Source organism: Micropterus dolomieu, linkage group LG17, assembly GCF_021292245.1.
Source record: "Micropterus dolomieu isolate WLL.071019.BEF.003 ecotype Adirondacks linkage group LG17, ASM2129224v1, whole genome shotgun sequence".
NCBI classification, from domain to species: domain Eukaryota; kingdom Metazoa; phylum Chordata; class Actinopteri; order Centrarchiformes; family Centrarchidae; genus Micropterus; species Micropterus dolomieu.
In genome coordinates this window covers 19,183,668-19,204,116 of record NC_060166.1, presented here as the reverse complement: position 1 = coordinate 19,204,116, position 20,449 = coordinate 19,183,668, and the positions used below count along the sequence as shown (strand labels likewise).

General features: G+C 40.8%; 1 protein-coding gene across 1 annotated transcript in view; it reads right to left on the bottom strand.

The window, feature by feature from the left end:
* The window catches only part of LOC123986093 (cytoplasmic dynein 2 heavy chain 1-like), a 76,566-nt gene extending 56,930 nt beyond the window's left edge, over nt 1–19,636 (bottom strand). Inside the window, exons 1-21 of the mRNA XM_046074174.1 lie at nt 19,391–19,636; nt 18,941–19,092; nt 18,578–18,722; nt 16,662–16,764; nt 13,983–14,147; nt 12,670–12,794; nt 12,123–12,371; nt 11,732–11,840; nt 10,838–10,951; nt 10,229–10,371; nt 9,708–9,789; nt 9,192–9,355; nt 8,595–8,732; nt 7,151–7,264; nt 6,792–6,952; nt 5,574–5,697; nt 5,314–5,435; nt 4,393–4,479; nt 3,250–3,376; nt 1,959–2,100; nt 360–469 (exon numbers count right to left, since the gene is read on the bottom strand). Of these exons, the coding sequence (XP_045930130.1) occupies nt 360–469; nt 1,959–2,100; nt 3,250–3,376; nt 4,393–4,479; nt 5,314–5,435; nt 5,574–5,697; nt 6,792–6,952; nt 7,151–7,264; nt 8,595–8,732; nt 9,192–9,355; nt 9,708–9,789; nt 10,229–10,371; nt 10,838–10,951; nt 11,732–11,840; nt 12,123–12,371; nt 12,670–12,794; nt 13,983–14,147; nt 16,662–16,764; nt 18,578–18,722; nt 18,941–19,092; nt 19,391–19,636 (2,922 nt within the window). The remainder of the gene's footprint in view (nt 1–359; nt 470–1,958; nt 2,101–3,249; nt 3,377–4,392; nt 4,480–5,313; nt 5,436–5,573; nt 5,698–6,791; nt 6,953–7,150; nt 7,265–8,594; nt 8,733–9,191; nt 9,356–9,707; nt 9,790–10,228; nt 10,372–10,837; nt 10,952–11,731; nt 11,841–12,122; nt 12,372–12,669; nt 12,795–13,982; nt 14,148–16,661; nt 16,765–18,577; nt 18,723–18,940; nt 19,093–19,390) is intronic.
* Between the last annotated feature and the right edge of the window lie 813 nt (nt 19,637–20,449).

Sequence of the window (20,449 nt, the reverse complement as noted above, 5' to 3'; positions counted from 1 at the left end):
TACACTACTAATACTAACTGAGGGGCTATAAGGATGAATTATGGAACACCTTACCTGTAACTTTAGCGCATTGATCTTAAGGCAGCAATGGTAAAACAACAGACAAACACAATACAGACAAATGGAGGGCATATGAATGGTAATGAGGGCAGAATTTTTGATATTACCAATAATATGGAGATTGGTTGTTACAAGTAAATGCTGTAGTTATATTGTACTTTTGATGTCGTTTTAAAAGGTGATTACATTGCTTTAATGAAATAGATCCTTCTGTGTCAAAGCAGATTTGTAATAAAGGGAATTAAAACAAAAGGGAGAGACAAAACAAGATTTGACAGAGATGCCCATCAATGTCTAACCTGTAGTATGACAAGTGCGTTCTCCATGGAGAGATCATCAGACGGCAGCCCTTGACTCTTCCAGATCAACTGCTCACTCTCCGTGCACAGGAATGACCGTAAATCAAACTCTGATACAAAAACAAACACGACACAAAAGCACATGCGTATTTGTTGCCTTTTATATTTGTTTACTCAAAAGAGAGTTGGTAATTTTAATCAAACCTCAGACACCTCAGTTACTGGACACTTCAACAACCACTTGACAAGTCCCAATTCAACAATAGTGTATAATAGGGCTGACCCCGAATAGTCGAAGATCCGATGCAGTGAAATAAGGATCATGCCATTTTGGCAATATGGGGGTGCCCAACGTCTGATTTTACATAGAACTACCAGTTTTCTCCCAGTAAGTTAATATACAGCCTATTACAATATACATTTCAACATTTAATGCCATAAATAAATATGTAAAAAGAATAAAACTTTCAATAAATGGTTTTGAAGTGCATGAATAAATCCAAAATTGTAACCCTAACCCTGGGTCGTCAGTGCGCATGTGTAGGCGTATGTGTGCAGTGGCAGTGGAGGAACGTTTGTTAAAGAGACCGAGCCCCAGCTTCACGGTGTTGTGCCGAGTTGTTCGCACCTCGTGGGACTTTTGGATAATTTATCACCGTTGATGAATCACATAAAGAATATTTTTATCGTTTTTAAATAGCCAGCTACTTGAAATAGACCCACGGGGAACTGCAACGCGCATGCAGTTGTCGGCAGCACAACACGGTGAATGACAGGGGAGAGAGAGAGAGAAAGAGCGAGAGCGAGAGCGAGAGCGAGAGCGAGAGCGAGAGAGAGAGGTGTCTTCAAAAAGCCTCAGTTTAGCTGGAAATTTACAGTGTATGCTGAATGAAAAGAGACTGCAGCTCTGTAGCTTCTCAAGATTAAAGCAGAGCTACCGTGTGTACTGCATTATTAAAGTTAGGGTAGGCAACGTTGGAGAAACTAGCAAGAGAAAAAAATCCCACCTACTCCCTTAAGGCCTCCATCCAAAGCCACTCCCCCAAAAAACATTTTTTAAGTGGAAGAGTGTGCACAGGATGGTAGGGTAGGTTGACAGGCAGATAAGCCAGCCAATCATTTCAATTGGACCAAATAAGGCAAATAAGTCAAATCTTTGTGTCAGATCATCTGATTTATCGATTGCTGTCAGAATGTAAAATGAATTTCAACAAATATAACAAAAAACACTTCTGTAATAAACTACCTACCCCAGCTAAGTATTGTAAAGAAAAGTATTGAAATCTTTACTGAGTTAGTTTTTTTGTAAGTACTTGTTAGGTTACTTGCATGATTAAAGATAAAGATTTTAGATAGAGACTTTTTTTGACAATATACCAACATGATTGGTAAATTTTTGTGTAAACTGTAGACTTGGAGAGGTTTCTAGCAATTTTAACACTCTCCACTTTCCAATTATTTAATAATTTTTAAGTGTTGTATATGCACCATATGCATTAACACAGTGCATTGTGCCATGTGTGTGGGTAGCAGTGTGTTTGTGCAGACTGTTTAGTACAGGAGTTGGCATATGTTGGTGCCAGCGGGTTGTTTATTTACTCTGAAGTCCAGATTGAGCCATCCACGTCTCCAGACAGTGCTTTCTACGGTCTTCAGGAGCCGCAGACAGATAGGTGATGAACGCCGCAGCAAGCATAGCCCTCATAGGGAGCGTGTCCAACTCGTTCTTTATCTCAGACATCTGATAGACAGAGAGACACAAGGAGAACAGATACAGGCCAGAGAGAGGAGAGGAGGAGTTGACGGACAGGTAAGTGATTAGGGTGAAAAAAGTACAAAAAAGAGAAAGACAAGAGACAGAAGGGCTCCATGGGGATTGGAAGGAATCAGAGGGATGAATGTAAAGAAAAGGTAGGGATGAAAGAAGAGAAAAATGGAAGATAAAGGTAAGTAACTTGGCCCATGTGGGCATAGCATGAGCTTTCACTTCTCCAAACTGATTAACTGTAAACCCAACTCACAACACAGGAGCACATTCCTACACTTTATTGCCCCGTTATGAGCTAATGTGACATTACTGCTGTCATTTCTAGGTTGATCAGGATTCCTTTGATGTAGTCTAGAGGGGGATCACAAATACACATGCACATGTTTAATAACTATGCACTGGGCTTAATTGTCAAGTCTTATGAGTCTTGAATGCCCACGCCTCTGAGGCTGCAGGTTTTTAGGTATACATAATATCTGGTCTACTGGATAATTTATTTATCTTATTTAAAAAGGGACCATGTATAGTTTGAATCATAAATGATGCAACGTACCAGATCATACCTTTAAGCTAATACTGTCAAACATCCTGCCACATTATTTGATGTACTTCAACTCAAAACTTGTCTTTTTCTGCACCACTAATTCTGTAGCTATGTACTCCCTCTCTATATGTGGTTCTCCCTTTCCCTTGAAACACCCAAGTTAGAGGCATTAACATATAGCGAACCACAGCTACTGCATAGTGTGCAAAAGAGTTAGGGATGAAGCGTGTGTGTGTGTATGTGTGAGTAAATGGAAATACGTGAGCAGAGAGTAAACTGGCTCTTTTGGTGAGGGCCTTGGGGGAGGCAGTGAGTGTGAGGGTGTATGTGCAAGTGTGTATGTCAGGAAGAGATTGAGTGTTTTAATTAAGGTGCAGACAGATGCTGTAGAGAGGAGTAAAAACAGCCAGAAGGGACTCAAGACAGCAGGATACATCCCCCTGTCACACAAACACACACGCGCATGTACATACACACACCTCCTGTTGCGCTTACATGGTAAATGAGCCCCTTTCTTAGAAAATGTGTATAACCTCCCACACCAATACACACATCAACAAACTCATACATCAAACTACCTGTGCGTTCCACCGTGTGTGTTCCCCGTCCAGTTGTGATATAAGCTGCTGGGCTGCAGTGATCGTGTCCTGAGCTTTTGTCACCTCAGCCTCCAACTTAGCTGCCTCTGTAGTATAACACTGAAACCTGAGGAAAGATAAAGTAGTAGAAGAATGTGTTTGATACGGGGACACTGGAGATTTCTAAGACTGGAATTCTTGTTTTTGTTCAATTTCCCCAAAGACAGATTAAATACACTGTAAATATATCATAATTTATCTGATGTATAATCCATTTGTAGTTGCTTCTACGCCGTTGAAAGTAGAAGTGAGGCGAGTTGAGGCGAGGAGAGGTGAGGTGAGGTGCCAAGAGAGTAAGGAAGGAGAAGAGGGGAGAGGAAGGGAATGGCCGGTGAAAAAAAAATGTTTCAGTTCGATGCACACAGTTAAGGGATGATTGTAACAAACAGGGATGGACTGGAAGATAAACGGCAGGACAGATTGTTAGAGAGAGCAAAGGTTGAAGATGTGTGACTGAGCATAAGGGCTTGGTCACACGTGCAGTGTGAAGTTCACCTGTGTTGGACTATGACCTGAAAAGTAAGGGGGGACTTGCCAATGTCCAAATTTAAAAGATGGTGGAAAAGACATGCCCTTTAGGCATTATGGATTGTTTGTATCCATATGTATATCACTACATGGTGGAATAATACAAGCAGCAGAGAAGGATTGATGACGCACAACTGGAAGTGATTGAAAGGGACAGCAAATTCAAAAAAGTGAAGTTTCTCTCTTGTGGATACCTTTTGGAAAGCTGCATTATTGTCGGTCATACCAGCTTTTCACCATAGTTTAAAAGTAAATTTCGCTTTCGCCAGTTCTGGTCTGGCCAATCGAAAAGACAGAATGAGTTCTTGTCATGCTCCTGATTGGATCAGGGGTTTTTTGTTTTTTTTTTGCTATCTAGTCAACCTGAAGTTAGGGCTAGTCATAAGGGAATGATGGTCACTGTGAAGTTGAATGATTTGAATTATGTTTTTTTACAAAAACATTACCGGAGTCATTTCTGATGAAGTAAAATGATAACCTTTTTTCTCACAGGTGAAATACAGTAGAAATGGAAGAAGGCTGGAAGAAAAGACTGAAGGTTGGAATGAGACATACTTCTCTTTCAGCTCGTTTACTTTGGCTCCAACAGAGTTGAGCTGGTCCTCCAGCTTATTCTTTCTACTCTCCGTTTTCCTCAGGTTTCTGGACACATACACAGAACACAGTAAGGTATCTTGTGTGTCTAGGTTTATCATGAAGCATTGTCTATGTGTGACTAAAAGATGTCTGATTAAGACCAAGACCACAAGCTCACTTACAAGCCGGGAATCTTTATGAAAATCACTTAAAGGCAAATTGAGTAGGATTTGTCATTTGCTGTTTGTAAACATACCATCCTAAGTGGTGGTCAAGCGAGCTAGAGAGTAAATGAAGAGAGTGGTGTTAGTGGTAACAAATCAGAGACCCTCCACACAATGCTGCAGGAAGGTGCCACATTGCCGTGTGTGTGTGTGTGTAGCTGGACCCTGCTCTCTGTCAAACAGACACACAGACCTGCAGCTCTTTATACATCCATGACACAGGCCGAGAGCAGAGGAGAGACAGACAGTAACCCATCGCAGTGGGCGTTTAGCCCCCAGCCAATAACCTGCTCAATACATCCCGACCTCACACCCTCCGCGCTGTTATTGGCTGGGAGCCACAAACCAACTGCCCAAATGCTGACGCCCAGAAACGTCACGAACATGAAAAACAAGAAGAAACTACAGGCAGTGGGCAGGGTCTCTGCAGATACATACACCGCCATAATCTTTTAGTGATTCATTTCGTGTAAGTCTAAACATTGTTTTTAGGAAAATCCTACTCATTCAGCCTTTAACAAAAAACAGCTAAGTTGGATACATGATTTATGCCCCAAAATTGCAACTTATTTATGCATATAGCTTATGTGCAGGTGTGTGGTTTTGTTAAAGAAATCAATCATAATCATTCTTAGATGTTATCTGGAGTGGTGCTTGTGTATGTGTCTGTTCCTACTCCAGTAGTCCAGCCTGCTCTCTCTCCAGTGGCTCTATCCTCTCTCGGACTCGGGAGTATTGGACGTTGGCTTTGACCCAGGCAGCCAGAGGAGCAGCTGCCGCACTTGCACGCTTTGCATTCTGACCATAAAAACGACAGCATCACAAGTCAGAAACAACTCAGTTATGACAACAGCCACATTACTTCAGTGAGCGAAAAACAAGAGGTTAATAACAGCCATACATCTAATTCTCATTCTGCCATTGTGACTAGCTGACCTTGGGATCAAAGGAGGCCTTGTTCCTGTTGAGCAGCTCTTCCACACTCAGGCGAATCTCAGGGGTGATGTTCCTGGCCTCAAATGTAGCTATGTCCTCCCTCACACCACGCTTAGCCAGAAAGCTACAGAACAAAAGGGAAAAATAAAACAAGGAAGAGAGAGCAGATTGGAAATGAGAAGGTGAAAAATAAAGAAGTGGAAAAAAGAGAGGCACACAGAAAAGATGTGTGTGTGTGTGTGTGTGTGTGTGTGTGTGTGTGTGTGTGTGTGTGTGTGTGTGTGTGTGTGTGTGTGTATGATGTTAAATGTCATGGGGATAAAGCAAAGTGAAGAAGTGAGAAAGATAGGAAGAGAGGCAGATCATTAGAGAGCTAGAATAAAGTGACTTTTTTTTTTTTTAAGAAAATGAAGAAGCTAATTAATTTAAGCCTAAAATTATGAGAGACTTAAAAGTTTTTGTAATCTCTAATTAAGTGCAAATAGTTGCAACTTATTCTCTTTGTTACTCAGATCCATCTCTGCCTGCCCCACCACTCCAAACCACACTGTCTTTGTTAATTGCAGTGCTCAGAGTGGAGCTGGCACACCCAATTAATACATTAGCAGTCATTAGCAGGTCTGTCTGATCCCCTCTAAAGGTGCCCATTGTCAGATAAGTGATTTGTACTAAAAGGTAATCAACATTGAAACATGAAGGAATTGACACAGTCACACATGCAGCATACACAGACAAACATTAAACATAACAACTTCTTTTTTGACACATGGTTTCATTTCTTTGAGGCCTGGGTGTATAAGTGGTGGGAAAACATCAATGTTTGAATGAGAAGACTAATTAGAATATTCTGCCTTGAAAACAGCCCAAACTTGAGCAGAAATTGATGGTTTGGGTGTTTCTCCAATTTAAAAATCTTTTACAGAGAGTGCTAAGGTTTTTTCATTATTATTATTATTATAATTCATTTTCTTCATGTTAACCCAGGTGTGAAGATTTCTCCTTCTCGCCATCCTTTCCCAGCTGTGTCAAACCTTTCCCTCTTCCTCCATCCCCATCCATCCCTTAACACCCCATCACCTCCTCACACCTCTTTTTTGGTAATCCTAAAGGTGTTGAAGATCCTCGTTAATTACTCCCAACAGTGGAAACTTTTATCGTCTTTCTTGCCCTTCTTCTGTCTATCCTTTTACACATTCCTCCCATATCTTCCCCACTCACCTCTTCATGCTGACCCAGGAGGTGTCGAAGATGCCCATCAGTCTCAGTACCCCCTCCAGGATGTCTCTGATTACATCAGGGGGCATGCGGAGGGAGCGAATCTCTGACAGAGCTTCGGGCTTGATGTTTCCTACTGCACGCTTTGCTTCATCTACCAAAGGCTAGAGGGCAGCAATGATAAGATAGAGGGATACAGAGGTAAAGAAGGGATAAGTAAAGCCGGGATAGTAGGTATGGAAAAGATAGAAGGCAGTTGTACATGTTAGGCTTGGGTGGTATTTATTTTTTCATACCTTAATACCTTTGTGATGACATTTCACTAACTTGTACTGACTGCACAAGTCAATAAGACAACTTACCTGTACTTCCTTCAGCTCATCATCTATTTTGGCCTTTCTCTCTTCAATCTTGGTCACTTCTTGAGCCATCTTGCCTTTTATCTTTTCCATTTCTGTCTTCTGGTCACTGGCATTCTGAATAACCAAAAAGATCATGTGATGTGCATTGTGTTGGATTTAAATTATATCCATCCAATGTTTCAAATTTGGAAACACAATATTATATGCAGTATACTCCCTTCAACTTGCTATTCGCCAAGAAAACTTGATCACGGACCTAGAGATATTACAAGTTAAATCGATATAAACAGCCTTTTAAAATGCAAATGACCCCTCTTTTTCAGTACTTCCATTCTGAGATGCGTCAGACATACAGCCCCAGTCCGCCTCTGAGTAAAGATGAAAGATTTGGTTTAGGAGCAGTCAGACTAAGACCCAGTCATCGGGGATGAAAAGAGAGAGAGGATGAAGATTTGGCAGCATTGTTTTCCAATACTTTCTCTCGCTCTCTCTCTCAATTCAAATTGGCTTTCTAAGCATTAATGTGTAACAACAATATTGCCAAAGAATCCTACAAATTACATCGCTCTCTCTCTCTCACTCCCCCTCACCTCTATATCACTAGAATCTATCTATCTTATCACATCTCACCCTCATCCAAAGCTAATCCCTTCATTGACTGTCTCCCTATCCCTCCATTTCTCCCCTTGTCAAGCCTTGATCCCTTCCTATTTACCCTTATTTTCCTCTCCGAATCACATTTTCCTTCCTCCTTCACTGTTTCCCTCTCCCACTGAATGTTTCCATCTTCCAAGCCTCTATCACTCTGCCACCTAGCTTGCTTCAACTCTTCATCTCTTTGTCCCAGACGTCCCCCCCCCCCCGCTGTCTCCATGTCTACAGGAGACATGGCTGCTACAGCCCAAAAGGATGAGTCTAGTTGTTAATTATCACTCTGAAAACTGACTCCGCTGACAGTTTTTCCTTCTCTTGTTCCTCTTTTTTCTTCTCTCTCCCTCCTTCCCATCTAACTCAAAAAGCAGAATTCCCGCAGGGAGAAATACAGACGGATATCATAACTAATGAACAGGGTTCAGCTTAGTTTTTTCACTGCATATATCTATCCATCCATCCATCCATCCTCCAGACAGAGCCAGCAGGAGGAAATGGAAACATGGAAATCAGGAGATAGAAAACACAGGATGAGAAGTCACAGAACAAACAACTGCGCACACAAACTAAATAAACAGCGTCTTCACAGCAGGGTAGACACAGACATGGGAAATCCAGAAAAAGTTTCTTGCATAATACAATGCAGATGAGGAGAGAAGGAATGAAGGGAAGGGAAGAGGAGAGCGCTGGGAGGAAGGACGGACACAGTAGGAGTTGCGAGACATAAACCCCTGCGGGACTGTCCACTGAGTGTCAAAGTTACACACACAGTCAAACACACACACACACACACCTGCATGGAGGTGGTGATTTCCTGCAGGGCAGAATCTGCCTCCTGTTGTTTGGTCTTCAGCAGTGCACTCTGCTCTGCAGCCCGCCTCTTCAACTCATCGACCAATGCCTTAGCTTCGTTCATCTTAGACACTCCTGCCTGCAGACACAAGTAGTCAATCATAAGCTGTTGTGAGAGACATGAGATATGACTCCGATGTATGAGCTAAAAAAGAAAAAAGTAAACTCTATACCAAATTCAGCAGTGCTTCTAATGGCAAGTGTTCACTTACTTACAACCACTTTATTTGCAATCAGAAACGCTCAGTTCTAAAAAACCAAGATGGAGGATTCGAAACAAACCTTTTACTTCTACTTAGCTCCCTTCAAGAGATGCTTCATAAATTTTGATGTGAAGCATCTGTGCTTCACATCAAATTTATTTTTAACAGGGTTAGTAGGAAAAATACTTATAATAGCAAACATAAATTTACTGACTTTTGCTGCCTCCTACATGAACTTATGGAAAATGATCAAACAAACACCTGCTCCGAGCACTTTTCTATTCATCTTAGTTCATTGTGCATATATGTACCTTGTACTACAGCTGATATTGTACCTGTAGATGCAGTTGTCTCGTTGTGAGCTGGCTCTGCTTCCGGCTATATATTGCAGTGTAAACATGCAGAAAGGACATGTACTGGCTGGGTGTGGCACCATGTTCTCTACATGACTCATGGACCATCAGGAACAAATGGCACAGGTCTCCCTGAGCATATCCTGCTGGAAGCAGAGGATGAAGTATCTTGTGAGCAAAGAGTCTAGGAAGTCAATTCACAACATGGAACACAGCCAAACAGTAAGTTTCCGACTGCTGTTTCCAAAACAAGTAATGAAATGAAAGAAAACATACATTTCTTAATTTTTCATTTCCATTTTTATTTTAAGTTACAGTACTAAGATTGCAATTGTGATAACTGCATGTTGTGAGTGTGAACTGCATGAAGTGTCTACAAACTGCATCCACAGAAGTGCAGTACAGTTAGGATTAGGGAAATGACAGGGATGAACTACAGAAATATGGGTCATTTTCTAAATAATTATACACTTTTGCTATGAATACAAGTGATCCTACCTGAGCTTCTCCCCTTTGTGGACTTGTCTCGTTCATTCTCCTCCCCTCCTCCTTCTGTTTTTGCCAGCAGCAACTCAGGAATCTGACAAGGTACAGGTTCACATATTCCGGATTTGAAATTTAGATAGAAAGCATTCATGCATGCATAAAAAATGTTCTTCTCTCGCTTGCTTTTTTAAAAAGATTCTGTCAAGTTTTCAATTTTAGGCACCACAGGTAAGCAAATTTACTTCTTAAACCCTGCAGTGATAGGGTCAATATTGGCTCTGGAGCCACGGGATACTGGTAAAGCATACATATGTACAAAGCTACAGCAGAGCAGCTGTTAGCTTGCCAGAAAAAAATTAGGCTACACAAATCTGTCTTTTCGATCTTTCTAGGCATATGTAAATCATTCTCACACTTTTAGCCGGAGTTATCATGTTAAATACTAGATTGAACTTCACCAGCAATTGCTGATTGAATATCTGTTTTTGATCTTGTTGCTATACTTCTCCTCCTCCTCCTCCTCCTCCTCTAACCTTCTTCATGCTGCTTTCAGACCATCCTTCCATCCACTGGACAGAGCACTTGCGGTAGAAAGCTGGGTTGCTCTCACAGTTGATGGTGAAGTTAGAGTTGGAGCAGTCCATGATCAGAACAATGTGGAGGTTCTGCTGGATTCCTGAGGGGGTGAGATACACAAAGAATAACAGAAGAGGTGGGAATCAAAACAGTGGATAAGTTCACCACAAAATGTTGTTTGAGACACAGCAAATGAGAGGGAAACAGAGACAGTGAGCTGCAATGTGAAGACAGGCACTAGTTGTTGTGTCACAGATATTGAGTTGGATAGTGAAGGTGAGCGGTAGGCTCTTTAGTTGGTTTGCTTTGACAAACCAACAGCTATTGATTTGATTCTCTAGCAGCATCCTCAGTGACACTGAACCACTTCTACAGCACACACACCACTGCACAGCAGGGAAGCAGACAAATAAAGTCAGATACAATCCACAATCAGTGGAAAGAAATGACACATGTAGACTTTTACAGTGAGAAGAGACTACCACATGTGCCACATAGATGTGAACAGACCACAATAATGAATAGCACACAGACAGAGAGAATGTGCTGTTGATAAATATACTGACTGTAGGAAAAGTAGTTGTAGAGTGGTCCGGTGAATCCATCCTGGGAAGCAGCATCTTTGAGGGAGGAGAGGAGAGGCTCCAGTTCTTCTGGGGTGTACAGACCTGGAACTTCACCTAAAACATAAGAAATTATCAGTGTTTACTAATCCAGTAACATCTCTCAGAAGAAACAACATATAAGATAGTAGGGCCAGAACCTATGATTGCTGGACAGCATAGTTTTTGCCGTATTGTAATTGTGGCCACTCTAGTGCATGGTTCATATTCAAATCCAGACCATGTATACCCAAAAACAAGGGCTGCAATAGAAGTGTGTTAAATGCACACAGCATATAAACATATTTATGAGACCCTCCACTGACACTCATTCTTATTTATTAAGCTGCAATTTGACCATAACTTTATATGTTGAACTTAAAGGAATAGTTTCACATTGGCAGTCAGTGCGCTCGGCGAAGAAATAAACCAGCACAAAAGCCCCCGTAAAACCACAACTTGTCATTTTTACACTTCAATTTGTGCACAGATAAAACAAATGATATATAACTAGTTAATTAGTGAGATTTAGAGGGCTGGTACATTAATTTTGTTACCTTTAGACAGAGGTAGGCTTGCTGTTTCCTCCTGTTGCCAGTCCTTATGCTAAGCTAAGCTAACCATCTCCTGGCTCCTGCTGCATATTTACCAAACAGACATCAATCCTACCATCTAATTCTCTGTAAGAAAGTGAATAAGCATACTTCCCAAAATGTCGACCATCTCCTTTATTACTAACATTAAACCCACCTTAAAATTCTAACCTTAACCCTGAAAAGAAGTTGTAACTCCTCGAAGTCCAACAAGTCAAATCTGTTCTCATAAAAATAGAAGTAAAGAAAATGAAACAATACACACCTGATGACAACAGGCTGTTGACCATCTCTAAGAAAGCAGGGTGGACAAACTGATAATCTTCCAACAGTAGAACAATCTGCTGGCCCTCCAGACCTGCCAGTTGCATCACCTACATATACAGTACAAACACATTATATGTTTGACACACATACATTTGATATACATACAAGCAATAAATATCACAGGTATACTGATACTAAAGTTCCTTTAACTATCACTATTTGTGCTTTTGTGATTTAATTGCTATGTGCAGGTGCCATTTAACAATCTATTTGGCCATTTAAATCTGAAAGGGAAACACTTGATAGAGTAGTAATGGGAAGACAATTAAAACGATTGCTAGTACAATGCAATTATCTGTAAGTGCATGCTGCAAAAAGTTGTAAGTTACCGTCTTGAGATCATTGCTGAACTGCTTAAGAGTATAACCACGGGAGATTTTGGGCGTGAACAATGTGTATCCGAGCATGTGTGACACCAGGGACGTGGCTGTGTGCCGACCCACTCCACTCCGGCCCGCCAGAAGCAGAGAGCCACCGGGCCGACTTAGTACCCGATCCACCCTGGACACAAAGTCGCACACTTCCCAGAAAAGGAGAAGATCTAGCTCCCTGTTATCACGACTGTACAGCACTACTCCCTAGGGGAAGCAAAGGGAGGAACACACACAGGTGAGGAACTGCACCACAGACACTCCGACAAATGCAATGAAAATAAGAACACAAAGACAAAGAAACACAACCACATCATGAATGAGACACAAAGATAAAACCATAAGCGGATGAAAGAAGCAGAATTATTCCGATCTTTAAATTACTAAGTTGCAATATCATAATGTAAACAAATTAAAAAACTCCTGCATTCGAGATTTTACTTACTTTACTAAAAGATAAATATCAATAGCACACACACACACCATACAGTTCATCACTGTGTACCTTCTGTATAACTTGTTTTAGGTCAGCAGAATCCAGGCGTCCCAGTTGTTTACCATGAGGAGGTAGAGACTGGCCTGGAGCCAATACAGCCCCTTCAGTGGCTCCCCATGTCACATAGAAACCATCTGCACACAGGGGAAATATTACACACTGTTAATGTATGTGCATCAGATGACATACAGCAAAGATTGTCTACAGAAGTGAGACAAAATACACACAAAATGAGCACTTCAAAGACAGCACTGGCACAAAAATGAAATAATCCCAGTCAAATACATGTGAAAATGAGGTAAGGTGTGTTCAACCTGTGCATTTGGTTTTTTTATAAATCCCACAGGGATTCTGGAATATTGCGCTTCCGTGTCACTTAAACTGAGCACTGGTGTTTTATGCATGCTTCTCCAGTCTCCAAGTTTAAACTTTTGGTGAGCTGGTTCTTGGTATGACACTGTAGCTAGAAGCACACTGGATGTGTTGAAAATAATTGATCCTTAAGGCCTCTGTCTCTCTGGTGTCCTCAGTCTAACTGCTAGCACTGTAAGCCTTTGTTTAACTGTTTCAAGGGCCTTTATTATAGATATGTCACTGTATTTCTTCAGCAACCAGGACCTGTTCTTGATTATTACACCACTCCAAGTTGAGCAGGCTATCTTTGCATGTTTTCTTAAAACTGGCCTCAAATATAAGTTTGCATGAAGAAAACTGTCTATGGCTTGCTCTTGCCAGCATGTGCCTGCTGTGCCGATCATTACAAAGTACAAATTATTTTTATTAATTATTATGGTACATTTTAGTATTACTATTACAGTGTCTATTTGTATATAAGGAGGAGGGGATATGTATAGTATGGACAACACCAGACATCATTCTGGTATAACTCTTGATTCTTGTATGGCCTTTTCTCATGTATCTCATACTAGGAGTTGGCAGGCAAGTGTAGCATTGGAGTCCAACCAGCTCCAACCAGGACTTAAAAGCAGTTGCCAACATCTCACACCTGCTAGGAATTCAAATGTTATTACCTTAGGGTTACACTATATTCTTGATAAGTGAATGAGAACAAATGGTTATGCACGTGAATTTTGTTAATCAGTTTTCAGTGGTTTGGAGTAGACAAACCAAATTTATCCACGTATAGCTGGTTTGAAATAAGCATGAGAAACAGCCATAAATGCAGAGCTGTCAAAGAGAGCCAATCAAATGTCACTTTCACTCAGGCATAAGTGAATCCATCTGAACCCACAAACAGTTGTTTTGTATGTGTATGTATTTGAATGGAGGCATATGTCAGTGAGAATACAACTATCGCATACCAGTCATGTTATCTAGAGTGTCAGAGCCCCAGTCTCCCCTTATGATGGAGGAGAGGATGTTATCAAAGGTGTGAAGGTCTTTGGAGGAAACTAGCCGGTCTCTAAACAGCCTCCTGGCCTCATATGCTACCACCTCCAACACGCTGTCTGTCACATTAGATTGAGCTAAAAAGAAACAAATGAGATACACACACATATTTGGGTTAATAAAAAACAGGATATCGCAAAAAATGGGCATGCTTGCATTTACACACAAGATGAGATTTGTTGATTGTGTTTAAAAATGTGTTTCTAATCAAAACCTTGATACAACATTCAAAACAGACTGAAACACTGGGGTGGTTACGTACAACATACAACAACGTTACAACATTTCAATGATTCATCTGCAAAGTGAAATTTCATTTTCTGTTTCTCACTTACACCATGACACACACAATGGGTATTTTGTAGCCCAACCGTATCTGTCAAAGTTGTTTAAGTTTCAAAAAGGACAGACACAGCAGTGTTTACACTATGACTCAGGCCTCAACATGAGTCAAAGGGCTGTTTTTGCCGAGATCAGGCATGACAAAAGCACCTCCAAGGGTGAGACTAAATGGACTTAATTCCCCCAAGAATCAACAGAGTGCTGCAGGCTAAAAAGAGAACGCTATAGGGACATGCCAGAACTGTGGTCTCATAGGCCGCTAGCAACGGCGTCTGTCACATTATATTGACAGAGCTGAAGGAGAGAGTCAAACAGAGAGCCAGTTGACACTCCAGGGGTTTCCTGGCATATAAAAATTTAAAGATCACTAAGGAAAAGAAAACACTTAAGTGCTAAACCTTTTCTATGCGTATGGCTGCTCTTTGGTGGACAACCCATGTAAAGGCAACACCGTTTCTATATCCTATTTTAGCATATTTAACTATAATGTTGTGTTACTTATTGACTAGCATGTCCCCTGATACTGATATATCTGTGATAAGCTTAAATTGGCTGATAACGTCTTATGCTCCAGATACACTGCTGTGCAACAACAAAAACTGCAAACCAAAGTCCACTATACATAATCTCTTGCTCATTTACATGGGGAAACATCCACAATCTCACTTGGTCTTGGGAGCAGGTCCATTAAATTTATTTTGGCCAATTGGGGGCAGCAGAAACAAGCTGTGAATACAGCACTGACATATGAGGTGCATTTGAATGATGCTTTTTTTATTCCCCGCCCCTGCAGTCACCTGCAGCTCACGTTACGACTATCAAGTTGGCAAAAATCAGTCGCAGTCATCTCGAAAGTACCTATTATCACCTTTTCAACTTTTTGGCAGACTTAGCCGTTGCTTATTTACACTTGCGTTAGTTACAGAGCAATCATTCATCATTATCATATCGTTAATTTGGAGAGTTGTGATTAAGTCCACCAGGCAAACCAATATTCACTCTCTTTAAGCTCTGTTTTTTTATCTCTATCAACACCTGATGGAAATATCTGGCTTCTCAGCTGCTAAATGCTCCACTATATTCACCAGTTAAATGCTAACTGTGTCTGTTTGCGTTTGGTGCTGAACTGGTAGTGTACAGTAGGTTTTTAGAGCTTTTTTGCTGAAAACAGCTGCCTGCTACAGCTGAGAATTATGTTATGAGGGCAGTGACAGTGAAGCAAAGCAGTAAATTTACAGACTGGACAGGTAAACAATGCGCAGAAACTCGCTATAAAGCTCTGAAATGCCTAGCGGAGCTGCAAATTCAAGCGATGATTCTCAGCAAAATATTGGTTATAGCCTCTTTAAATTTCAACAGAAGTTATGCAAGTTATGACGTGTTGTTAATATATTCATTGTGATCAAATGCACACTAAAACTCACCAAAAACGTCAACACAGTCACAGAATAAAGTCACAGAATAAAGATGATGGGGGTAGGGTGTTACGTACCAGAAAATACGGTGAGCAGCAAGAGGGGAGAAGATGGAGAAAGAAGTAAGAGCAAGTTAAAAAATGATGAGCATAGGAAAATAACAAGTTTGTCCGCTGACGTGTTTAATTAAAATTAATGATTGGACTCACTATCACAGCAGGAACACATTGCAGAAGGAGAGAAAGAGTGACAGAGGAAGAGATGAAAGGACGGAAAAGGGAGAGGATGATAAAAGAGGGGGAGAAAGACAAGTGACAGAGAGGAAGTGAGGAAAGAGAGGAGGGAGAGAGAGATTGAATGGAGAAAAAGGTGAGAGTTGGAGACAGTAGCTCTGAGCTAAAAGAATACTGACAAGAAACTAAGCCATCTGGCGCCGTCTTTTTGATTCTGGCATCAAAACTGACACTTATTAATGCTTTATGTTCCATAGCGGCAGCAAAACTATTCTTTGTGAAGTCTGAGGAATTAAAAGAAAACTAGAGGGTCATTAAATCCAACGTTCTGATTTTATTTACATACAGCAGTGCCTCTGAACATGTGGGTAAAGAAAGCCCCTTCTGGGCCATGGGTGTGACTCTTAAGGGGTTCCCTATTTTCAAAAGTTTTTTAAAAATGGTATATTATGCTTGGGTCCCAATGAAGGCTGAAGGTTCTTTGTTGTTCCCCAACTTAGAGAAGGTTTTCGTGTCCCTGGATATTACACCAATCTTATTCCTGTTTAAAAGTGTTCAAAAACACACATATTATTATGTGTGCATTCTTGAATGTGGTTACCTGCAGTGAGGTCATATCGCAGCAGGCTGAGGACCCATTCTGTGAGGATGCAGGGGGTAAACAGGTAGTGGCTGTGGTCATCAACTGTAAACTTGGCTTTCACCTGAGTGTAAAGATACACGGGGAGACAGTGATAAATACATATCTATAGGACATAATACACTGGCAATTTACGACACGCTGAATTCATGTTGAATTTACAGTAATTCACCAAAATAAGTGCCTTTATAGTTGTGTGTCATCAGCATAAAATGCATCATGACACAGAATTTAACTTCTTAAAGCACAACATGTGTGTCATACTTATATATTTATATTCTGTTCCTGTACAAGTCCTGGACAGAATAAAACAACCTATCACCCAATAAATAGTACAATTGAAAGACGACTAAGTGTATCCGGACATAATTAATTATGTGACATTAATTAAGTGTGATACAGAGTAAGATGCTGGAAAAATGTAACTATTAATGTACAAAGTTTACATTTATTCATTTAGCTGACGCTTTTATCCAAAGCAACTTACAACTGCTTTATATGTCAGAGGTCGCACGTCTCTGGAGCAACCAGGGGTTAAGTGTCTTGCTCAGGGACACATTGGTGGGTGTGTCACAGTGTGGAGTTGAACCTGGGACTCCCACACCAAAGGCATGCATCTTATCCAATGCACTACCACCACCCCGTTCACCACCTAAACAAAATCAAAATTGCAGCCTCATTCTGCACTACTGTGTCATGCTTTTAGCGCTATACATAAAGATTATTTTTCAAATCAATTAATCTAACGATTATTTTTTCGATTAGTCGATTAATCTAACGACTAATTTTGTGTATTCTAAAGGGAAAAAATGTTGCTTATTACTCAATTAACATACAAATTTATCTGAAATAAATATCAAAAAAATGTCTAATCAATAAATCAATATTTTATTCAATAATATTGATGAAGCATATTAGATATAATGACAATAGCAGCATATCTTAAAATTAATCCAATTTCCACGTCACTGATGTGTTGTGATAATAACAATAACTATATAACTATAACAATAATTAATTAGGCTACTTTACTTAAAACTTTTATGTTTCTGACACGGATTTATTTCAATATTGATTAAAGCAGTATGATAATCAAATACATTTAATTATCATAATAAAATACATTTGATTATCATACTGCATTACTCAATATTGTATTTCTGCATCAATGTCTTTTTAAATAAATTTTAAAAGACTACGTGGCCGGTTCTTGTGCTGATAATGGGCCGTGCTTGTGTGGAGACAGATAGTAAACACGATTTGCGGTGCTGCCGTCTAGACAAAGTGCTCCGGGATACTTTCGCTTCATGTGTTCATGCTGCTTCACGTATTCGTGGACAGCAGTTGTGCTGCAGTGAAGATATTTCCAATTCACAGAGCTCACGGGGAGTATCTGAGTATAGTATAGTGTTGAGTATCTGTCTAAAATACTCCCAAACTTTAGGCACGATCTTGTAGCTGGAGCTTGTCTGGGGGAATCCCTGCTAACACCGGATGCAGCAACGCTTCGACGCACATAATGCGAGTCGATGTATTTGTGTTATCGATTACATCGACTGTGTCGATGAATCGCCCCAGCCCTACATGTTATACCTCTGTAATGTACGTACCTGTTCTAGTAACCAAAACACTGCTAGGCACTCATCCAAAACCAAGGAATACAAAGAAGGGCTTTTTGTTTTTTAAAGCATAAAGGGCCTGGTCAGGGCTACTGTGGTGCACATGGGTGTAGTAGTGTTCCTGATCACATTCATCAGTCAGTGTGCGCTTCTTGCTCGGTCTCCACTGACTTGTTTATGCTGTCAATATCTCAGACAAGACTATGTTGCAACAAATACAAATGTGAACATGAATGAACCCCCTGTCTAAGCCAGTACCTGTTCATAGAGCTGCACAAGAGACCCAGCCAGCTGGTGTGTTTTCCCTGTGCTGGCCCAGGAAGCCTGGCTGCCCAGACTATGCTGGAGAACTGGCTGCAGGTATGCTGAGTAGATAGTCTGTAGCTGCTCCCTGTCTGGATAGCTAAAAGCAGAGGCAAAGAAGCAGAGAAACAGATAGATGCGGGGAAATAAAAAGAGAGGGTGGTGAGGGTTAGGGTTAGAGGGAAACCAACAGCAAAAGAGACGAGGAGTGATGTTGGGAAACAAACTTTAGAGAGCATATATGCAAATCCATGTATAATAGCATTCTGTTTCACAATGTGTAAAGTAATGCATCAAGTACATTAGTTCTATACTTACTCTATAGTGCAGATACGAACTATAGATGAAAAGCGGGAGGTGAGAGAATGGCTCCCTACAGCACCCCCTGTTGACATGGAGGCCACCACCTGGATGTTCTCAAGACTCACCCACTCCAGATTTTCATCATAGAATCCCTTATATGTCAAAACCTGTAGGAAAGACGGAGAGAGAAAGAGAGGAGAGAGACAGAATTAAGAAGGTGGAGAAATTGGAGAGTTGAGAGAAAGTAAGGCATTTATTAAAGGGCTTAAAACATATTTAAGAGGTAAGTACTTTAATTTTACATGGAACAGCCCTGAACCCTCACTGATGTGATACGAATCAGTGTCAAAGTCTGAGCTCATGAGGGTGTACATTTAGAACTGAAACTATGCTTTTTTTTTTTTAACCACATCATGCTTTCACAAATTAGTTTACTTCTCTTTTTGTTTTATGTGTCCTCTCTACCTGTTGCAGGAAGGCAATGAGGTTGCTGGTCCCCCATTTATCAGGTTTAGGTAGGTTGATGTCTTTTAGGTAGAGCACAAGGTTCTCACAGTCTTTGGGTCTGAAGACTCGACCGGTGTTAGAGCTGAGCAGCAGGCAGGTCTGACCAAGCTTTTGCAGGACATGGCGAGATGATGTCTGGGCACTGCAGTGAACCACAGCGACTTGGGTTGACCGTAGCCGAGAGAAGGCATAGCGCAGGAGCATGCTAGACAGAAAACAATGCATTGAAAAAAAGGTCAGAAAACATACGGCCACTTGTTTTTTAGAAAATGTGGCAAGATAGGGTCTGACTAGCTTCAGCCAAACAAAAATATGCTGTGACTCATTCATCACATAAAGGTGCTGGTCATATAATTAGAATATCATCAAAAAGTTGATTTATTTCAGTAATTCCATTCAAAAAGTGAAACTTGGATATTATATTCATTCATTACACACAGAGTGATATATTTCAAATGTTTATTTCATTGATTGTGATGATTAAAATTGACAACTAATGAAAATCCCAAATTCAATATCTCCAAAAATTAGAATATTACTTAAGACCAATACAAAAAAAGGATTTTTAGAAATGTTGGCCAACTGAAAAGTATGAACATGAAAAGTATGAGCATGTACAGCACTCAATACTTAGCTGGGGCTCCTTTTGCCTGAATTACTACAGCAATCCGGCGTGGCATGGAGTCGATCAGTCTGTGGCACTGCTCAGGTGTTTTGAGAGCCCAGGTTGCTCTGATAGTGGCCTTCAGCTCTTTTGCATTGTTGGGTCTGGTGTATCGCATCTTCCTCTTCACAATACCCCATAGATTTTCTATAGGGTTAAGGTCAGGCGAGTTTGCTGGCCAATTAAGAACAGGGATACCATGGTCCTTAAACCAGGTACTGGTAGCTTTGGCACTGTGTGCAGGCGCCAAGTCCTGTTGGAAAATGAAATCTGCATCTCCATAAAGTTGGTCAGCAGCAGGAAGCATGAAGTGCTCTAAAACATCCTGGTAGACTGCTGCGTTGACCTTGGAC